This window comes from Synchiropus splendidus, chromosome 8 (assembly GCF_027744825.2).
Source record: "Synchiropus splendidus isolate RoL2022-P1 chromosome 8, RoL_Sspl_1.0, whole genome shotgun sequence".
NCBI lineage: Eukaryota > Metazoa > Chordata > Actinopteri > Syngnathiformes > Callionymidae > Synchiropus > Synchiropus splendidus.
Window position 1 is genome coordinate 5,897,953 of NC_071341.1, and position 19,793 is coordinate 5,917,745.

Below are 19,793 nucleotides of genomic sequence, written 5' to 3' on the forward strand. Positions count from 1 at the left end.
GTGTGGAAAGGTGACTGTTATGCAGGGATGAGAAGGCCGTGCTCTGTGAAATCCATTGGCAAAACTTTTCCTCTTTTAGATCATGCAGGCTAAAATAAGAATTTGTTTGGTGATCAGAAGTGTTGAACAAAAGAATAACGAGGAGGCATATTTTCACTTATGTAGAAAATATATTTTTGTAATCAAAATTCCTCTTTAAATGTCGTCCCAAAATAAATACAACTTCCCCAAAAACAGCATGTTTAGTATTTTGCAGGGTGGTGCAAGACAAGGTAAACAATGTGGGCTTGTGTGACTTGACCCATTCTTAAAAGATGTTAGCATCTATGTGCATGAGTGATTTTACAAATACAAAAAAAAGACTCACAAAGACCTGTTTGTGGCAAGTGCTCTATGTTTCTGACTGATACTCTTCACTTTTCAACAGACAAAATGTGCACAAGTTTATCTGGATAAAAAAACAGAAGGTTCTATATGTGGGTGCTGAGGCTGAGGATATGAGAAATAAAACAAACGAAGCAATTAAAATAAGTACTCAGTTAATGAAAGCATTCCTTCGACTAATAATAATAATATAGAGCCAAATTCGGTTAAACGTTTATCATGTCAAAGGCTACACGTAGCAAAACATGAAACTCGCAGCGGAACAAGGAAGTGACCTCCAAACGCCCACTGACGTCACTTCTTCCGTGTTCATGCGCGGTGACTGTAGGTTAAATGAACGCCCAGACTCGTTTCAAGGATTTCATGTGTTTATGAGTACATTATTCACATAATAGACTAGAAAGGAAACGGAGTGGACGTTGGCGTCAAGATGTCGGGTGAAGCAGGGTCTTCGGTAAGACTAAATCGTGTCTATCTAATGTTTTGGGGCATGCATGCTGCAAAAACCATGGGTCGCCGTGACCGGCATGCGATACTGCTCCTGCGACGGAGCACGGGGCCCTCTGATTGGCTGATGAACCTGTCTGTTTGACTGTGCCTCACTCTTGATTGGAGGTTGATGAAAAGACGTGTGTTCTGTCAGTCACTAGCGTGTACATGTATAACCTCTAGGTTTTTATTTTAGTTTTTATGAATGAGTGGCTTGATCTTTCCGCCCCGAAAAATCATCGTACGTATGCTGCCCATGTTCTACCATCTTACAGTTCATGTCACACCTCTTGAAGCCGATCTGAACGATCGAAACGATCTGAAGGAAATACAACGACGACGACTGAGCACTTGTGTCAAGTTGGCACCCAACGTTTATTTCAATCCAAACGGGCTCATCGTCGGTCTTGAGGTGTTCTAAGTACACTAGGATAAAAAGTATACATTTGAGGGAGTATTGTGTCATCACTCCGTTGAGAAGGTTCTCAAGTGAGTCAACGTCTTCCCCTGGTTCAGCTGCTAATGCCTTATTCTTCAATTATTTTATGATGTCAACAAAACAAATCGGCTTATAGCGCGACAAACTACTACACTGGACATTTTTTTATTTGTTATAGTTTGACTGTTTGATGTCTGACAGTACGTAAGATTATGAATCTTTAGTGCGTCCTGTATGTCAACACGTACTGTACTAGACTGTAGGAAGGATAATGGAGTCCTGCAGAACAAAAGTCCCATGTCACTATCGCGATCCTTCAGATGACCAAACTGTATTGTCTAACTGTAACATTTGAGGCGAATCTACTAGTTAAATTATACACTATACTTTTTATTGTTTAATCTTTACAGTAGTGCATTGTGTTGACAGATATCACATTTTGTCAGGTTATTATTTCCCTGATCATCTTAGTCCGTAGAACAATATTGTTAAATCCCCGTCCACACAAGCACCCAGTTGTGTGTGGATTCTTGTTGAGGTCATTTCTTGCAGATTTAGTAAATTATTTCCCGTCAATATTTGTGTTACATTCTGTCAGTAATTTCAGTAGGTAAAGTAAAAAAAGAATAAAGGAACAGGGGAGAAGTTCTGATGTTACACGTGAGGAAAGTGGATACGTTTAAATTAAACATTAATACAAGACAGATAAAATTGCGGCTGACGCTTAAAAATATATATTGTTTGTAAATTATTACATATATATGAATGTGTTGGTGATCTTACTGTCATCAACAGGCTGCATAATGATGTGGAGTGCAACACAAATAAATATAAACATGGAGTTTGGAGGCCTGTGCCTTTGTTTGCTTGAGCTGTAATGGTTTGAAGATGAATAGATTTGGGGTGCAGAGCTTGGAGTTGTGATGCCGGCAGCGTTATTAAACTCACATCTCGCTCACAGAACTGGAGGTTTGAAGACATTCTTTATGAAGAGGCCTGTAGTAGACCCTCCCTGACGGCCCCTCCCTGCCTTTTATAACGGACTCAATGGATCAAGACTCTTATCTGTCACACGCAGAGATATCTTAGGGGGGTGGTGGTCCTGAAGGAGGTGTTGTCCAGTTGAAATAAAGACTACTGTTGAGTATCTTGAGGCGATATGACATCAACTCAGGTCCTCAGCAGACACTCACAATTGTGTCCATAGTGCAGACGCTTTGCCATGGAGGACGCAGGGTACAAGTACATCTGGGTAACTGTGCTTTACTGATGTAGTGCTGGATAAGAACTTATGAATTTTGCTTGCATGAAGGATGCTTGTGTTTTGAAATGTCTAATCAATCATCTTGGTGTTGTTGCAGGATGGGGATAATAAAGTGAGTCGGGTCATCCGGATCGGAACACGCAAGAGCCAGGTAAAATGTTATACTCATCTAGTGCGATCATCTGCAACAAGATCCTTTAGTGTAACATACAGTATTGGTGTGGATGCTGGAGGCGAAGAGCAAACTGTGTGTCCTTGCTCTGCAGTTGGCTCGCATTCAGACGGATAGTGTGGCAGAGAAGCTGAAAGAACTGTACCCGGACATCCAGGTGGAAATAAGTAAGAATATGTTCTTTTAATTTGCACCTGCTTTCTTTAGTAGTGAAATTAATACATTGAATTTGTTTAGGGAATAAAGTGGCATTTTTAGGCCAACTGGCCAAAAGAATAGTTCAAACTGAATCTTATCAGATAAAAAATTGAAATAATCAATTGTCTTCTTAGTACTAACACTGTGTTCTGGTCTGTTTGTTTTTATTTTTGGTGGGATGTATTACTTATTATTATTATTGTTTTTGTTTTATTTAGTTTTAATCTATGATATAATATTTTTGCCATCTTGAGAACATACTGTATGGTTGTAGAAGTTATGAAAGCTATTATATATTTGATGAAGATTTTTTTCTTTTTTTTTTTCAGTTGGTATGACAACAACAGGAGACAAAATTCTGGACACAGCATTATCAAAGGTTTGTTCATAGATATTTATAGTTAGTGCATGCATAATATTAAAACCCTTTCTTTGGAATCATTCAATAATTGATTGAAAATTCGCTTTCTTTTTTATCTTTTTTTTCCATAAATGTGTCATATTCAGAACATCGGCTAATAAAGCGTAAATATTCTTCCTGTAATAAGCACCACATTTGGTGTTGTGTTGTTAGTTACCGCTCTGAGAAGCTCACAGAGCACTCAAAGCACATGCTAGTGCATCTGCTCTTCTTAGTCTCATAACTAGTACTGGAAAAGGAGAATAGCTGGGTGTTAAAACACAAGGGAAAAAATTGAACTGAGAAACGCAAATTTGAAAGTGTATGATGTTGGCATAACTATGGCCTGCTACTTTTCAAGCACGTCCCTCACAGAAAATAGTTTTACCTTCAGCTGTGCAGTCTCACCTGGGCATGTGGAGCACTCCGTCAGCTCCTCTCCACGAGACCAGCGGGGTGCTGCTATGCTTTTTTGACATTGTTAGCTTGTTCAAAGTGGACATGAATTAAAGAACTCACACATGAGAGACAAGGGTTATGATGACGATGAATGATCGATGATGGCCAAGGCTGTGTTGTTGCAGATTGGAGAGAAGAGTCTGTTCACCAAAGAGCTGGAGAATGCCTTGGAGAGAAACGAGTGAGTCTTGACATTGATATGCAAGTACATGAACAGAATGAAGCTCATTTTGTCGCTGTAACACAGACTACTAAAGTACATTGACAACTCCTGCAGTTCAAGAATACAAACAAATATTGTATATCAGCACATGAGACAAAGTCTGAATGGAAGTAAAACCATGAATGAGCTGAAGATGAATGAGTGTCACATCTTTGATGCCTCCTACGTGCTGACCCTTAGCAGCTGTTGGGGATCTGTCTGGGCTTCAAAGCACACGCACACGCACACACACACGCACACACAGACGTACTGATGAATGGTTTTATTATCATTGATATGTGTTTTTCCCACCAGGGTTGATCTGGTGGTCCACTCCCTCAAAGACCTTCCCACTACTTTGCCTCCAGGATTCACGATTGCAGCTGTGCTCAAGTAAGTCAACACAGACATCCAGAAACCTTCTTCTTCTTTGTCTTTTCACGTCTCCTGTTAGCTGCCTCCACCTTTGATCATCCTACCTGGTAATATCTCTCCTTTTTAGGACCTCCTTTATCACTTCCGTGTGCATCAATGGTTGTCTTCTTCTCCTTCTTGTGCAACCAGTTCTTTCTTCGTCCTACATGTTGCAACATGATAGTTACGTTCCCACAGTTTCTAACTTCATGTAACTTACTTTTTGCTGTGCAAGACTACTGATTCTCTCATGAGTCACGGTTCATGTAGTATGTAAGCAGTAAACTCAGTGCCTCAAACATGATGGAGTTCATAAAAGAGCTCTATAGAATTTCTCTTTCCCCACTGTTTGCACACACCAACAGGTGTTTGTGAAATCGTACAGGTGTGTATTAGATTAGGGAATTACCATACCATATTACCATAAATAAACTATTTGATCACATGATCATTATCAACATGTTAGCCTGTAATAATCATTCTAAAAAAACAATTTGTCGTTCTGTTCAGTCAGTCTTTATTTTGCCCTGAGATGGCCAATGAAATTTCACTTGAAACAACACCAGAATTATTGATTATTAACAGCTAACAAGCAGGTAATTTGTCTGTTTACAGTTTGTCTTCCACATTCGAAAGTGTTACTGTGTATTGGTAGTATGAACGTTAAGTATGTGTCCATCCGTTCTTGTTGCAGAGACGAGCACTCACTGATCTGTTTCTTGCTCCCATATACACTTGTAAATCTGCCAGCTCAGAAAGCAACACTGAATGAACCTGCAAACCGAGTGTACGACTCGAGTCTGTTTTGTTCCTTCATGGAACGATACAGACTTGAGTCCTGTAGTTTAGCATCCTCATGAGGACGGGGAGCAAGGAAACATCCTTACACCGTAGCAAGTCCCAGTTGTTTCCATCACACTATCAGCCAAAAAAATTGTCGTAACTTGCTAATACTGTTTACATTAAGTTCATACTGGAATAGGACGTGTCTCTTAATCATCAATGTTATTAATAGTAGAAACCTAATTTGAAGTTTTATTTTCACTTTAATTTCACACTTCAATGTTTTCAGGTTTCCTTCCACTCTTTGTCTTGTCTCCTGGGGCTCATGGATTGTCTTTATTTTCTGCTGCTCTTATGTTGCTAGTAGTAGCTTGGCAGACCTTTCTTGCAGAGTAGTGTTTTGTTTACTTGGGTGTGGTGTCATGGACTTCTACTTCTTGTTTTCCTAACTTCCTAACTTTTTCGTTTGTTGGTCATCTACCGTTGCAGGAGGGAAAACCCCTTTGATGCCGTGGTCCTCCACCCGAAACATGCTGGCAAGAGTCTGGACACCCTGCCAGAGAACAGGTACACTGTTGGCTCTGCTGAAAACGCCGTCATGTCACCAGGTGTTTGACCTCGTCTGTGTCTGTTGCAGCGTGATTGGTACCAGCTCTCTGCGCCGTGCTGCTCAGCTTAAGAAAAGGTTTCCTCACCTGCAGTTCAAAGATATTGTATCCTTATGTCATCTGTTGCTGGGTTTACTGCTGAGGTCTGTTGCCAGCCCGGTTCTCTCACACATAGTGATGGGCCGATGAGGATTCATGAAACACTGTCTTCATTTTCAGAGCCCACTAGATGGCACTGTGCTCTAAAATCTTTGGATTTGAACAACAAATTCAAATTGAAATTGACATCATTTTTAAATGAACTGTGCCACCTACTGAGCTGTGTAAATAAGGACTGTGTTTCACAAAGCCTCATCAGCCCATCACTACTCACAGATGTTCTCTTTTTATTCGGTCTGACTGAAGGGTCATCATCTCTGTTGACAGCTCTGTTCTGAGTCACAGGTAGATGTCTATCCCATCCACATGCTACTCCCTTAGTAGGTGGAGTTTTCAGAGAAACTGGAGCAACAAGATGAGATGTTCAGTGTCAGATGAGCTGAACCAACACAAGGCAGCAAAATGGCTGGTTGGGGTTTTTCAGTGGTTTTGTGGCTCTGAGAAAAATGGTGCTCGAAGAGGTGTGTTATCCTTAGTGTGTGTGATCAGCGTGGGAACTTAAACACCCGGCTAAAGAAGCTCGATGAGAAGGAGGACTTTGCGGCCATCATACTTGCAGCCGCTGGTCTCAAGAGAATGGGCTGGGAGAACCGCACCAGCCAGGTGAGGGGGAGTCTGTCGCAGGATGCAAGTATCAGACCAGTTTAAGTTTAACATCCTGCATCTGTCCTGACAGATTCTTCTGCCGACAGACTGCATGTATGCAGTGGGACAGGTGAGAACACGTCCGACTGGGTTTTTCTTTTTTTTACCTTATACCCACGCATGTGTTCAACATGTGCATGTGCTCCCGTCAGGGGGCTCTGGCTGTCGAGGCTCGCGCCAGAGATGCAGACATCCTCGACATGCTGTCTGTCCTCCATCACTCTGACACAGTGCTGCGCTGCATTGCAGAAAGAGCCTTCCTCAGGCACCTGGTACGCACACTCGCACACTCTGGCTCACTCATATATCAGATTGTTGTCTTGAAGCGTTCTCTATTTTCAGGAGGGAGGCTGCAGTGTTCCAGTGGCTGTTCACACTGAAATAAAGGACGAGCAGGTAAGAACGGTAGGTTCATGCCCCCATGCACGCACGCACACAACACACCTCTAGACGCACACTAACTCAAACTTGTTGACTGAAATTCACAAATATAATCATTTTTATGCAACAAAAGCATAGTCCCTGCAACATATTGAATAGAAAAGTCAACAACTTTCCTCTCCTCCCGACACATTGGCAGAGGTAGTTGTGTGGAACCACCACATTCAGAGAGTTGTTTCGCTTTTATACCATGAGAACTTTGTTTTGTTTGTCTAAATCAAAATGTATTCATACATCATTCACTTTCATCTTTCTCCGTTTTAAAAATACATACTGATGTACAGTAACTCTTTGTAATGTATGTCGAAGGGTAAATTATTATTTAGTGCAGTCAGTTTAGCCGCTTAGATTTTTCATGTTTTTTGCGTTTTCCAACGTTGTTGTTTCGCAGCTCTACCTGACGGGGGCAGTGTATAGCCTGGATGGATCTGAAAGTCTGAAGGAAACGATGCAGACCAGCGTCACTGCTTCTGACAAGGTACTGGCCCCGCAGCCCGGTCTCATGTGACGCTATCTTCAGTTCAATCACCAGTGGCATAAATTGGTTGAAAAACGCGGGTGAGATCTGCGTAAGAACTACGTCAAACAGCAAGTTCTTGCTAAAGTAACACTGAAAGAAAGCCAGACAATCACCGTAAGCACCATATCAATTTGCATTTCCAAAACTAAACCTTTGACGTCAATGTAACCAATAAGCAAGTCAGCCAGATCATTCACCCAAGATTCTTGCTTCATTTGGAACTCAGTGTGCATGTTAATATAGTTGCAGAGCCAGGTCTTTTGCACGTGTCCAGCAAGTATTCGTGTCAAACGCAGTATTGGCGTCTTGAAGTCAAATATAAAGTGTTGCCTTGGTTTGTTCACGTTTCTACAAACCATCATGTTGAGATGATCGACCATGATTGTGCTGATCATCACATCACATCCTCAACATGAGGGCACGTTGGAGACTTTTCTATTGTTTAGAATCTGCATCAGATCAAATCTACTCATTTAGTCTGCAGTTAATAAAAAGTGCTCAGACTTGGGGGAACCAGTGATGTGAGGCAAGTCGAGGCTCCACTTGGAAACGATGGAGAGGATAGACAAGCAGATGTTCACCGTCAGGTGTCTCTAAAATTGAGACAAACAAGAAGGGAAGATTTTCAAAGGCAAGACTTACTCCTATATTTCTTAAAATCAGAAAATACAAAGTAAACAAAAGAGGGGACTGGGAGGAAATGGGGTATAAATACAGAAAAACTGCATGGAAATCATGCTTGGCATAATGTTTTCAATAAGTGCTCAAGTTTCCATTAGGACACTTCTTGTATTCCAGGATTTTAAACGATATCTGCATTTCTTGATGAAGGATGCATGACCTGCAAATAGTCTGAATCTCAATGTGTGGCTTCCCCAAGAGTACTGTTTATCTGAGCCACCAAAGTACTGGTGTGCTGCACTCTTATTCCGGTTTCATCATCTTATCCTCAGAATTGAGTGACTCCATATTTTGTTTTTCCCCTCTCTTTGATCTAAAAAAGACAATGTGATAAGACTACCACCATTATCTTGCCTTTTTTAGTGTTTCTCAAATCCAGAGAGTTGCCATTTCAAGTTACCATACCTTTGTTTGTGGAATCCTTTTTTTTCTCTTCTGTGAAGTCAAACAACTACACACAACCTCACTCCTTGTAGAAGGCGACTGTGTCACTGATGCATGTCGGCCCTGAACGCTCTCGGATCAACCCTGTCTGTGTGTGTGTGGCTCAGTTTCCAGAGGAGGTGGACGACTTGGTCCAGCGAGTGGGAGTCACAGCCAAGAAGATCAGCGGTGAGGCTCAGGACCGGGCGGAGCAGCTGGGAGTGGACCTGGCCAAATTGCTGCTGAGTAAAGGAGCAAAGGAAATTCTGACAGTGGCCCGGCAGCTCAACGATGCCAGATAACGGGCTCCCGCTGAAGAGCAGGGACAGTGGTGTGGGGCCTGACATAGTAAAGGTGCAGGCCCACACTTGGACGTCATGATCATCAACGCTAACGTCTCTGACTGACGACAGTGTCGTGCACTTGTAATGACATTAATATTCAGCACTGAGACTGTTTTCATCTGTGCCAAAGATGTCTTAAATCCACCAACCTCTGGTGACACACTGTCCAGTACGCTCTCAAGTTCCCTGCACAACTGATTGTCTGGTCCACTCTGCCGACAGCTAGCCGACATTATTTTTATCCAACCACCGCAAAGATTCGAGTGATTAAATTATTGACATGGTTCCCTCAAGTCTGGCTGCTGGGATCCATGGCCTTGTGCTGCACCTGCATTAGTTGTGAACTTCCAAAGCTGAAAGTGCCTCCTGGGACCAAGAGGGAATATTAGAACTTTAGGAAGTGAAACAGAACCTGTCGCACTGTTGCCACAAACGCCTGGGAGAGACATCTGCAGACTCATGTGCCTTCTAGGATGAGACCAAGTCAGACTGAGCCTTTTAACTTTTTCAGGTTTAAGTGTTAACTAGTCAGTGAAATCAGCAGAGTGACCTTATCACAAATCAGTTTTTATTCAAGGTTTTTTATCAGGATCATCTCTTTACATGCCTTACATAGAAGTTACAAACTTGTTTCTCAGCTTGAATGTCTGTATTGATTCAAAGGTTTTATACAATGAGAGCACAGTGCTGGTGAATCACCACGCTTCGCGCCTCTCCCTTCGGAACATCCTGTCTGATAGAACCACTCCTGCGAAGAAAGAAATGCCAATAAAGATGAGCTCTATATTGCATTTTTTTTCCCTTCATCAATTATGTAACCAGTAGCCAGTGAACACCCTGGCCACTAGTTAGTGACTGTCTTTACTGCATTCGAGTTTGGTCAGTTCTAAAATGAAAAACATTTCACTTGTTGCTGCAGGCCAGTTGGCGTTACAACAGTAAAAAAATGTTTTTTAATATAGCAAGCTCGAAGTCTTGAGTCGGTCTTGGGTTAAGTGGGCTTGACTACAACACGACTACTATGGTACCAGCTGTGAAACATGGATGCACTCAAGTGCATCAATGTCATGGTATAACATGTACAAGGACACAGTGTCGACACATTGATGCTACTACTCCCACAGCATAAATCCAAGTGTTGTGCAAACTTTTTAATATTTAAACGGTGTATTCTGGTACATGTATAACATGACTGGATACTGTGAGGTGTGTGACAGAGGGATTCAAGGTGAGAGCCATGGCTGACAGTGAACTGTAGTGATCTTAAACTTGAGTTGGAATATTCATGTGTGAGAGAGGCAGATGATGGTGAGGGAGTAGAAGTGAAGATTAGACAAGTGATGAACGGTATTATCATAGGTGAAGAGTAGAGTGAAAGGGAAACCCTACAGATCAGCAGTGAAACCAGACATCATGTATAGTTTGGAGACAGTAGCTGTGACACAAAGAGAGGTCACAGAGTTAGAAGTGGATGGGTTGAAGATGCTCAGGTTTTTGTTGAGAGTGACTAGAAATGAGGAAGGACTTGGAGATGAAGTTAAGGAGGCTAGATTCAGGTGTTGTGCGGACTTGAGAAGAGGAGGTTAGCGACCAAAGAGGCTCATGCAGGGGTTGGACAAAATAATGGAAACAATAATGTTTCCATTACTTTGTCCAACCCCTCTAGATGAGAAAGGAGAACATGAAGAGGATGTGGTCAATTGGTGGTCAACTGTTGAGGCAAACCCAGAGAGGAAAGGCTGAAAGAAGATGAACATCACAACAGCCTGACCTTGGGATAGTGTTTTAATGACGTTTCTGGGTTGAGCAAAAGTGATTTCAGTTTGAAAGGAAGTTTCTTTCACCAACCCCGGCAGAGGAAATCACAACCACACCGGCCAGTAGTTGCTGCAGTTTATTTTGCACATGTATTGAATGTGGGAAACACCTGAGAAACAGAGCATCAACTCTTACATGCTGTTAGAAGTCATTTTACCACATCAACACTTTATTAATAAATACAAATATAACTGGAAGACTTTAAAGTGATTATGTACAGCTAATTCACAGTACACACAACACACATACATGAACAAAACTGCTGGATCCGATTCTAGAAGCTACAGTTTGATTGTCGAGTTGTTGCAGTCGTATCTGCTGCTGCTTTCAGTTCACGAGTGTTAGTGAGAGTGCTACATCCAGAACCACATCATGACAGTCCCTGATAAACGGTCCAGCCCTTCACACTCAACCAAAAACATGCTGTCCTTGTTACAACATTGGCCAAAAGTTTAGGACTCCTCCTGCAAATCTCGGCAGCTTCGATAAAACCAAAGAAGTTGATAGGTGTCTGCATATATTAATGGTGAAACTACACAGGAGATCGAGCAACATTGTCCTTCCACAGCAGCTTCAACCTTGAGGTATTTGGCTCATGTTCAGAAGCCTCGGGCTGGCCAAGCTTTCTTCCCAATGGAAGACAACCTTTGGGAGACCTGCTGTCCTTTATTTTTATGTTTTCAACAGGCTGTAAGGTGAGTAAGTTTTTATATATATATATATATATATATATATATATATATATATATATATATATATATATATATATATATATATATATATATATATATATATATATATTAGTTGGGTAATGTAGGGGGAGCCTGAGAAGTCACTTAGTTCAATATCAGGGAAACCAGACACTTCAAAATAAGAGAAGCTTTTGGAGCTTTGAGATGGAGAAGAGAGACTTAAACTGTGCCAGTGTTTGTTCTGCTGTGTGTCTGTCTGACAGTGACACAGTGTACTTTACACTGACTCACATTTGTGTAACAAGTCAGTCCCAATTCCTGTTTATAACTCCTCTCACATGTGAGAAATGAAGTTAATAAGCCCTAGGAATCATTTCCCTGAAGTTAGCACAGAGAACAAAGCATCACACTCATTTCAACAAAATCGCACAGACCACTTTGATATTTTCTCTGATGCAGTACAGCTCTTTTGTCATAAACAGTCGGCCAAGATTGCAACGTTGTGCTTTACCAATAGTCAAAGTAGAGGGCAGTGTGCTTTAGAACTTCAACGGAAGTTGGATTGCGAAAACAGGAGTGCTTTTATGTCATCCATTTACAGTTCTCTTTGTTGAAACCAACTGGATATTTGCGGTGTGAGAAGCCCTTGAGCAATAATAAGAAAGCTGTAATACTGACCCTGTTGACATGACTGCTTAATTTAAGTAACTTGTGATTTCAATCTGTGGAATGTAGAAATACAAGAAGTGATCAGGACGACACTGGAAACATTTGTATGGGAATGAAATTATTCTTCACTCTGCTCCTTCTCTATTTCCCCACGGCCAATGTGACTGCAGTCTTGTGCACAGTTCGGTGTGTATGTTGATGGACATAATCAATATAAATACTTGATGAGTTTAGTGAGGGCAATGTTGATCAGACAGCTGGTTAGTTATTCAATGGTTTAAAGAAATAAAGAGGGTTTTCATTTCGGCTTTCGTTCCTCCCCCGACTGGAACCCTGATATCATGACAGAGGGCCCAGACACTGCGTCTCTGACAGGACAGATGTTAGCTATGCGAGATATCCTTCCATCAGAAAGAGAGGTCTCTGGTTTGACTGTGATGATCGGAACCTTCGACACAGACATGGCCTGCTGTCTTTCACATCACAAGTGCTTGAAGATAAGCAGGCCAACAACTTTGATGCACTGTTGTCTGGCCCATTTCACTTTCATCAGCACGAGTCTCCTGGATCTGTCCACTCGGGAGGAACCTGAGAGACTGATGGGTCAGGGTGAGGGAGAAGATCCTGCATTTCATGTGTGTATAGAGTATGAATAGTCTTCTGGATCATCTGCACCAGTGTTCTGCATCTGACCAAAGAAGTGGAATGACCCACAATGTCCCAGCAGACCCAGGTGTTGTCAGTCATTCAGAAGCGTCTCCCTCCAGTCAAAGGTGGGGTTGGGTCCATGTGTGAGGGGGAGGATGGGAGGGTCCACTAACTGCCACATCCCGCTGTCTCCCTGCTCCTCACAGGAGCATAAGCCCAGGTAGGGGATCTGGAATGATGAGTCGAGGACTTGTGTCAGACGTCGCGTATAGACACTGCTCTTAGTTACCTTTGTAAACACATACTGCAAGACAGTTTGACAGGCTGACGGAAGCTAAACAGACAAAGGAACACACAGACCTTTCGAACCACTTGGATGAAGTCTTTGGCGCTCTGCGGGCTGCGGCCCTGCAGCTGGCGAGTGCAGGCCTCCAAGGAAGACGCGTGGGCCACGATCAGCACTGTACTTCCTGGCAGGACAAAGAAGGAAACATTGACTTGAGTGCTCCCAGATGTTGCAGAAGCTCCACTGCCGGACTCTCACCAGAGGTCTTGCACTCCGACAGGATGTCTTTGGTCACTTGGTGGCTACGACTCATGTAGCTTTCGTAGGATTCAGACACTGTGAGCTTGTTGGCCGGTAACAGGGGTCTAAGATGAGGGAGAGCGCAGATGTGAGTTGGATATTATACCACTGTCATTACTGTTTAGAGCCGCTCACTTCCTGACTCCTGAGCTCATGATGTGTTCCCACTGCATGGTAACACCAAGAGGAGTCTTTTGAAACCACCATATCACAGTGATCAACTCCCCTATAGTGACCTACATTCTAATTTCCTGTCTAGTAGAAACCTCAGATAACAACGCTAACACTCCCAGCCGACCATCACTATTCACTTGGGCCTGCTGTGTGAGTCGCACCACCAGCTATTGTCACAGACCCAGATCCACAGACCATTTCCACGGTAGCTGTCCTAGTCATGATGACAGAGGAAACTTCCCACAACCACTGTGCAGCCACCTTTTAGAACGTATATGATATTTAGAACGTGTATAAGTTTCTTTTCATACAAAGTAGTGGTGCCATAAAAATGTGATAAATACTCCTTAGCACACTCCTGGTCTGACCACACTAGTGACACTGTCTTTGCCCACATGAAGCCACTCAAACAGTAGAAAAACTTAGTCAGAGGTCAACAATCAAGACCCCTGAGTCCAACTGGATCTGGTTAGTGCTTCTCTGCCTCACTGAGCAGTTCAGGCTCCTTCCCAAGAAGAAGATTACAAGAAGTACCATGCCGCGAGGGGCAGTTTAAGAATGTAGGGGTTGGATTGAAAATGTTTAGATGCTGACTGGGTCGTAGTCCTCACCTCACCTGAGGTTTATTATATGACTTTGAAAGTGGAAAACCACCTTGCACGGAATACTTAAGAGGCCCAGTCAATCCCACTTGATGAATCAGCAAGGTGACGCAGTGCCCAGTCAAAACCATGTACAGAGGAGGTGGCTTACTGCTGACCTCACTGTTGGGGGATAGAATACATTGAGGACCGGCAAGATTCCACAGACATGTTGTTGGTTGATGAGTCTGGGAAAACAAAGGCTGACTCAGCTTTCACCAGGCCTACGAGGCTCTGGAAAATACCAAGCTGTCTAAGCTGAGATTGTACTTTTGGGACATCACATCACAACTGAGGAGGGGCCTCTGGTCTGGCAGGCGAGGGTAGTGAATGGGAGGATGCAGTATCCCAAGGTCCATTCAGGTAAACTGCTGAAGAGGATCCATCCAATAGTTTAACCTCAGACAGAAAAGGACCCTTGCTTTCACCATCAACCATTTAGGTCACATGTTTGGGAGACATGGAGGAAGCACTGTAGGCCTCTTTTCTTAGCATGTTGCACAGTCTGACCTTGGATGAATCAAGGGAAAGCACATCTAATACATTTTTGCGATGGCTGAATTGTAAATAATGACACAGCTATTCATTTTATGACGGCAAACCGATGACAACAGAAATCCTTTCATCTTGCCCTCTCTATTTCTAATGACCAACACGTAGCGCAGCAGTCTCCTTTATTTTCAGTTGCGGAGACTAGCCAGGATTCAAAATTCTAATTCAAAAGTAATTTGAAGCCCAAGGATACTGAACAGAGTGCTCTATTTTGGATCTGGAAATTGAAAACTTGTCCTTTTCAACTTTCCTTTTTTGTATGTAACAAAAGCACATAGATAACTGGCTCTATTTACTACCTCAAAACGTCATGAAAAATCTATTCCGGGGGGTCGTGTTACACATGTGTGTCACTCTAAATCAGGGGTCGCCAACCTTTGTGCAACTGCGAGCTACTCCAAGGGCACCGCCTGAACCGCAGGGCTACCATCAGTTTGGAACACACTTCTGAAATCACTTGCTGTACATCATTATGGATGATACACGATTTTCCTATGATGCACTCATGATATTATTGCTTTTTCATAATCATTTACAATGGTGTAACAGGACAGCAAACATTAAATCAAACAATTATAAAAGGCTTAATATATTTTTTGAACAAATCCAGGGGCTAGTCTCTTGATCTCTGTGGGCTACATTGATGACCACTGCTCTGAATGAATAAGTCACAGCTGCACTGGGGTAGAATCTATTGACCTGTATGTTGTGTCCACGCTGAAGTGAGCTGCAGCCAGTTCAGCTGGGGACATCCATGCAGGCAGGCAGCTACCAGAAACCCATTTGGTCCATTCAAAAAGCCCTGGTTCCACACGAATCTTCATCTTGCCATCCAGCTGCATGCCTGTTCCCACACACACACACAGAGGGTTGACATCATCTAAAAGTTGTCCAGTAGGTACACCCAGTTTCCGCACCTCTCAGGATGTTCTGTGCCGTCTGGATGCAGCGCAGCGACGGGGAGCAGTAGAGCTGATCGATGATTGTGCTGCTCTCCATCAAAGCCTCGCCTGCAGGTGACAAAATCTCTCTGTTACACCCTCAGGTAGAGGCTTTGCTGGAATGGTTCCAACTGTGGTGGCATACCCACTAATCTGGCCTGCATGGATCCGAGCACAGTGATGGGGGCATCCATGTCATAATCTCTCTGTCCGCCCCACAGTGGCAGGCTAGGAGGCATGTTCAGATTGGATCGGACATATCGACCTAACCTCCGGCAGACAAGCATTTGTTAGTGTCGTTTTCATGCTCAACTGCGGGCACTTTGGTCAGTGCATGGCAGCTGTTTCAAGAAATCATGCAAATAAGAAGACACTTAAAACAGGTGTACAATAACAATAACAATGAATAATAAATGATAACAATTACTATCTTGCATCAGAATTAAATTAAAAATATGTTGTCTGATGTCAACAGTGTTCACATGTCCAGTTTCAGCAATCGTTCAGCTCTAGTACCATACCAAGAAAAGGCATTGGAACTTTAATATCAACTAGTTTAAACTGCAGGATGACTTAACCAGTTAGGTCCAACACAAAACTGATGGGTAATAGAGACACGGCAGACCCAGGGACCACCCATCTGATGCACAAGCCCCATGGGGACCGCAGTCACATCAAGCTAAACTCACCAATGCAGGCAACAGTGGTGGTAAAACTGTCTCAGCCCGAACTGACATACAGCTTAGGATGACAGTGGCCACATCCAGAGTTACACAGCAAAATCACTGGACTAAATACAGGACAAGGTGCTCCCAGCGAGCCAGGGCACCATGGGCAAAATTAGAGCTCAATGTGGGCTATGAGCTACAACCAGGGGGCCTCTCGACCCGAGTCACACACAACAACCCTGAATATGCCACATGCCAACAGCAAGACACACCTCTGTGCTTGACCTTCCAACTACTCAGCAGTTAATACCTGCAGGTATTAATCGTTTCTATAGCTCATGTGGTAACAAAAAATACAGTGTCAATACATTTAGTATATACAATTCCCCAATATTCAGACTACTGTAGTTGAGTTTCAAACGCGTCTTTGAGAAATGATTTTTAAAATTTCGTTTATTTCATTAACGAAAAATGTTATTATATACATTATTGGCTTCATTAAAGCTCTCTCTGTCTTCATTTTGCCTGGACTCTTCCTGTCTTCACCCCTCTGTGTCACCCTGAGCCTGACTAGGTGTACACACCTGGAACGAGTGTTGTACAGTCGTCACGACCACACCAGCCGAGACCAAGTCTGGACCTAAGAGTGTGAGACCGAGACCAAGATGTGTAGCTCAAGATGAAGATGCACACTTATCCACAACTGAGCTGCAGTGGGTGCACGCACTCATGGGTTAACCAATCAGGTGTCAGCTGAAACAAGCAGCACCAGTCTGAATGACAGTCTTGAAAAGCCTTACTGGTGTTTGGGTACCTAAACCACCCACTGTGGCCCTTGGATTAGTTTGAGACCCAGGATAAATATCAAAGAAAACACACAACAAACCTGAACAAAAAGCAGTAATCCTTCTTTTACAAATTATACTTAACAATTATGACTGTCTTCTCTGTCAGTGTACCAATCTTGAATCGAAATCCTGAGTCTGTCAAGTCCGAGACGGAGACAAAACAATGACCCTAAAAAAGTGGACTTGAGAATTTTAACTAGTGTTTTTTTTTTTTTAAGAAATTGCACACACTTGGGTTCCACTTGGCTCGGTCCGTAACACTCATAAACTAGCACTTTAGAAGTCACATGCATAATCTGTCTGGATACATGGGGAAATGAAGAAAAGGAAAGAACAAGATGAGCCAAAGACTTGGTAAGAAATGTCATTACAGCACAGTTACCTTTACTGTCAGAGCAGAGGGACAGCCAGTGTTTGCCAAAAACCACATCCATCCTCTCACCGTGCCGACAGACAAAAACAGTCCGCTTCGGTTGTCGAGAATGGCTGCCACTTAACCGCAGGACCTGCTGGAAGTAAAGAGCGCTGGCCTCTTATATTCAAACAGCAAGCCGATGACAAACATACCTGCATTGGGTGACATATGAGGCTGAGGCCTGGTGAGTCTCCAGGACTGGTGCTATCTGGTCTTCGGCTGTCTAGCAGTCCGTCAAACATTCCTCTATCCTTGGTGCTCTTGTCCGAGGGATTACAGCTAAAAAAGGAATGGGAGCTGCCAGGGAACACAGGAAAGCAAAGTTATCTGTGCTGAAACGTTCCTGCCTTTCAGAACAGCAACAACTCATTCAATCTCACCGTTAGCCAGACTGCAAAATGTACAGGGTTGAAGCTAAACTAATGGAACATACTGTATGAAACATATTGCCGGGTTAGATGCTACAATACCATAGAAATAACACTAAGCGCAAAGTACACAAGTACATTTCGGAAAGATGGAATCAAAAGCCGATCCGAAACTGAAAATTCCTTGTGTTGCCAGATTGTGTGCTTAAAATCCTTGGGTACCATACATGGGTATAATGATGGACAAACGTAAACCTTATCTGCTACCAAGACAAAGAAGGGAGGAAAAAGCTTGCTTTTTTGCACATTGTACTGGAGTCATACAAAAGAATAGCTGTGTGCACACGCTCGATGTGTTTGGGTTGGTGGGGTCCTTTGAGGATGTGTATTGTTGTTGTTGCTTGTTTTGTGTGTGATATATATAAACTGGAAAATGACAATAGATACATTGTTAAGAATGTAAGCAAGTAAAGGTAAACGTGTTTGTCTGGAATACAGTGTAACGTCACTACGTCTGTTCAACTCACATTGAAAAATAACTGTACAATAACTGAAATTGCTGTTCCCTTTTCCACAAGAACAAGTGTGGTGTTAAAAAAAGGAATGAAGGTTTTGTAGCAATTTGATAAACATTTGACAAGATAAACCAACCCATGGAACACCCAGGTGTCAGACTCATCAGCCAGGCTGACGTAGTTCTCCGGCAGCAGGCCGGACAGGCCACTGGACAGGGAGGTTCCATACACCCAGCCCTCACTGGTGCTGCTCTGGTCCACAGGAGACATGAAGACGTAATCCCCAGAAACCAGCTCCAGCTCATCTTCGTTCTGCGGCGTGTAAGGGTACATCACCCTCAAAGTCTGCGCAGAAGGCATCCTGTCAGAGCATGCACCGAGCTGAGCCTCAGCCAAAACACTGTCATCCCATACCTCGTGGTTGGCAAACCGAATGTCTCTCGAGAAGAGGACAGCCAGCCAATCACAACCGAGCTTGACTTCTATGCCCTTGGCAAGTTTTTCTAGTGAGGGGAGGTGATCACTGGGGAAGTTGTAGGCCAGAGTGACGTGCAGTTGCTTCTTATGAGGCTCAACATGGACCTCTGAGGGGAACATGGGACATTTTCACTGGTTAGTGACGCTGACTTTTTTAACTGAATGGTAGCTGCTGCTTCCCAAAGCCACCACCTCACTAGTTCACAGAAGACTGAGAGAATTCTTAGCCATCCGTTAGATAGAAATCCCTACTTTGCACTATCCACTTTAAACTGTTATTATTAATGTTTCTTCAAAGCACAGGTAGCATTAACAAATCAACCAGTAGAACCCAAACATTTCAACTAATGGTCTACAAATAGAAGCGCCTCTTGCTCATTTACAAGCTCCCTGCATTCTGCTTCATACGATGAAAACATTTGGTAAAAATCCTGAGGAGGGCAGGAGGTGGAGGCTGTCATCAACATCTACCAAAACAAAAATGCTTCAGGAAGCATTAACCTTGACATCATGACTGTAATTCCCCTTGGCATCAGCTGCCCATCAACCCGAGTTTATTAAAACGACTTCATTAAATCACCAATCTTGCAGCGATGATTACTCAGACAAGGATGAGACAGTTGAACCCATCACTAGAACTGCTCCCGCTGTCATCAACTGTCTCCCCTGCATGTCATTGTGTCTGTATCTACACACCGCGGAGAATGTGAAGCCTTAACATAACATGACAAATCAGAGCACAAGTAGGATTAAAAA

The 19,793-nt window shown here is 43.0% G+C and overlaps 2 protein-coding genes across 4 annotated transcripts in view; one reads left to right on the top strand and one right to left on the bottom strand.

Annotated features, from left to right (window-relative positions):
• Positions 1-691: 691 nt before the first annotated feature.
• On the top strand, positions 692-10,029 carry LOC128763707 (porphobilinogen deaminase-like). 2 transcript variants are annotated; one of them, XM_053872804.1, is made up of 14 exons: positions 692-838; positions 2,674-2,727; positions 2,843-2,915; positions 3,276-3,325; positions 3,931-3,986; positions 4,323-4,400; positions 5,694-5,771; positions 5,842-5,917; positions 6,461-6,574; positions 6,648-6,686; positions 6,769-6,888; positions 6,959-7,021; positions 7,449-7,535; positions 8,810-10,029. In XM_053872804.1, exons 1-14 carry the CDS (start codon positions 815-817, stop codon positions 8,981-8,983), a joined length of 1,086 nt encoding a protein of 361 aa, XP_053728779.1. In that variant the 5' UTR covers positions 692-814; the 3' UTR covers positions 8,984-10,029. The 2 variants fall into 2 exon arrangements, with proteins under 2 accessions (XP_053728779.1, XP_053728780.1); XM_053872805.1 differs by having other exon boundaries at positions 6,959-7,012.
• Positions 10,030-11,621: 1,592 nt separating this feature from the next.
• ubash3bb (ubiquitin associated and SH3 domain containing Bb) overlaps positions 11,622-19,793 on the bottom strand; it is a 36,658-nt gene continuing 28,486 nt past the window's right edge. The window contains exons 5-14 of one of the 2 annotated variants that reach the window (XM_053872525.1): positions 18,975-19,144; positions 18,697-18,905; positions 17,830-17,974; positions 17,645-17,768; positions 15,892-16,011; positions 15,723-15,815; positions 15,505-15,649; positions 13,397-13,503; positions 13,213-13,322; positions 11,622-13,081 (exon numbers count right to left, since the gene is read on the bottom strand). In XM_053872525.1, coding sequence (XP_053728500.1) covers positions 12,944-13,081; positions 13,213-13,322; positions 13,397-13,503; positions 15,505-15,649; positions 15,723-15,815; positions 15,892-16,011; positions 17,645-17,768; positions 17,830-17,974; positions 18,697-18,905; positions 18,975-19,144 — 1,361 coding nt within the window. In that variant the 3' untranslated portion in view covers positions 11,622-12,943. Of the gene's footprint in view, positions 13,082-13,212; positions 13,323-13,396; positions 13,504-15,504; positions 15,650-15,722; positions 15,816-15,891; positions 16,012-17,644; positions 17,772-17,829; positions 17,975-18,696; positions 18,906-18,974; positions 19,145-19,793 lie in introns of both variants that reach the window. The other variant, XM_053872524.1, reaches the window with a different exon arrangement.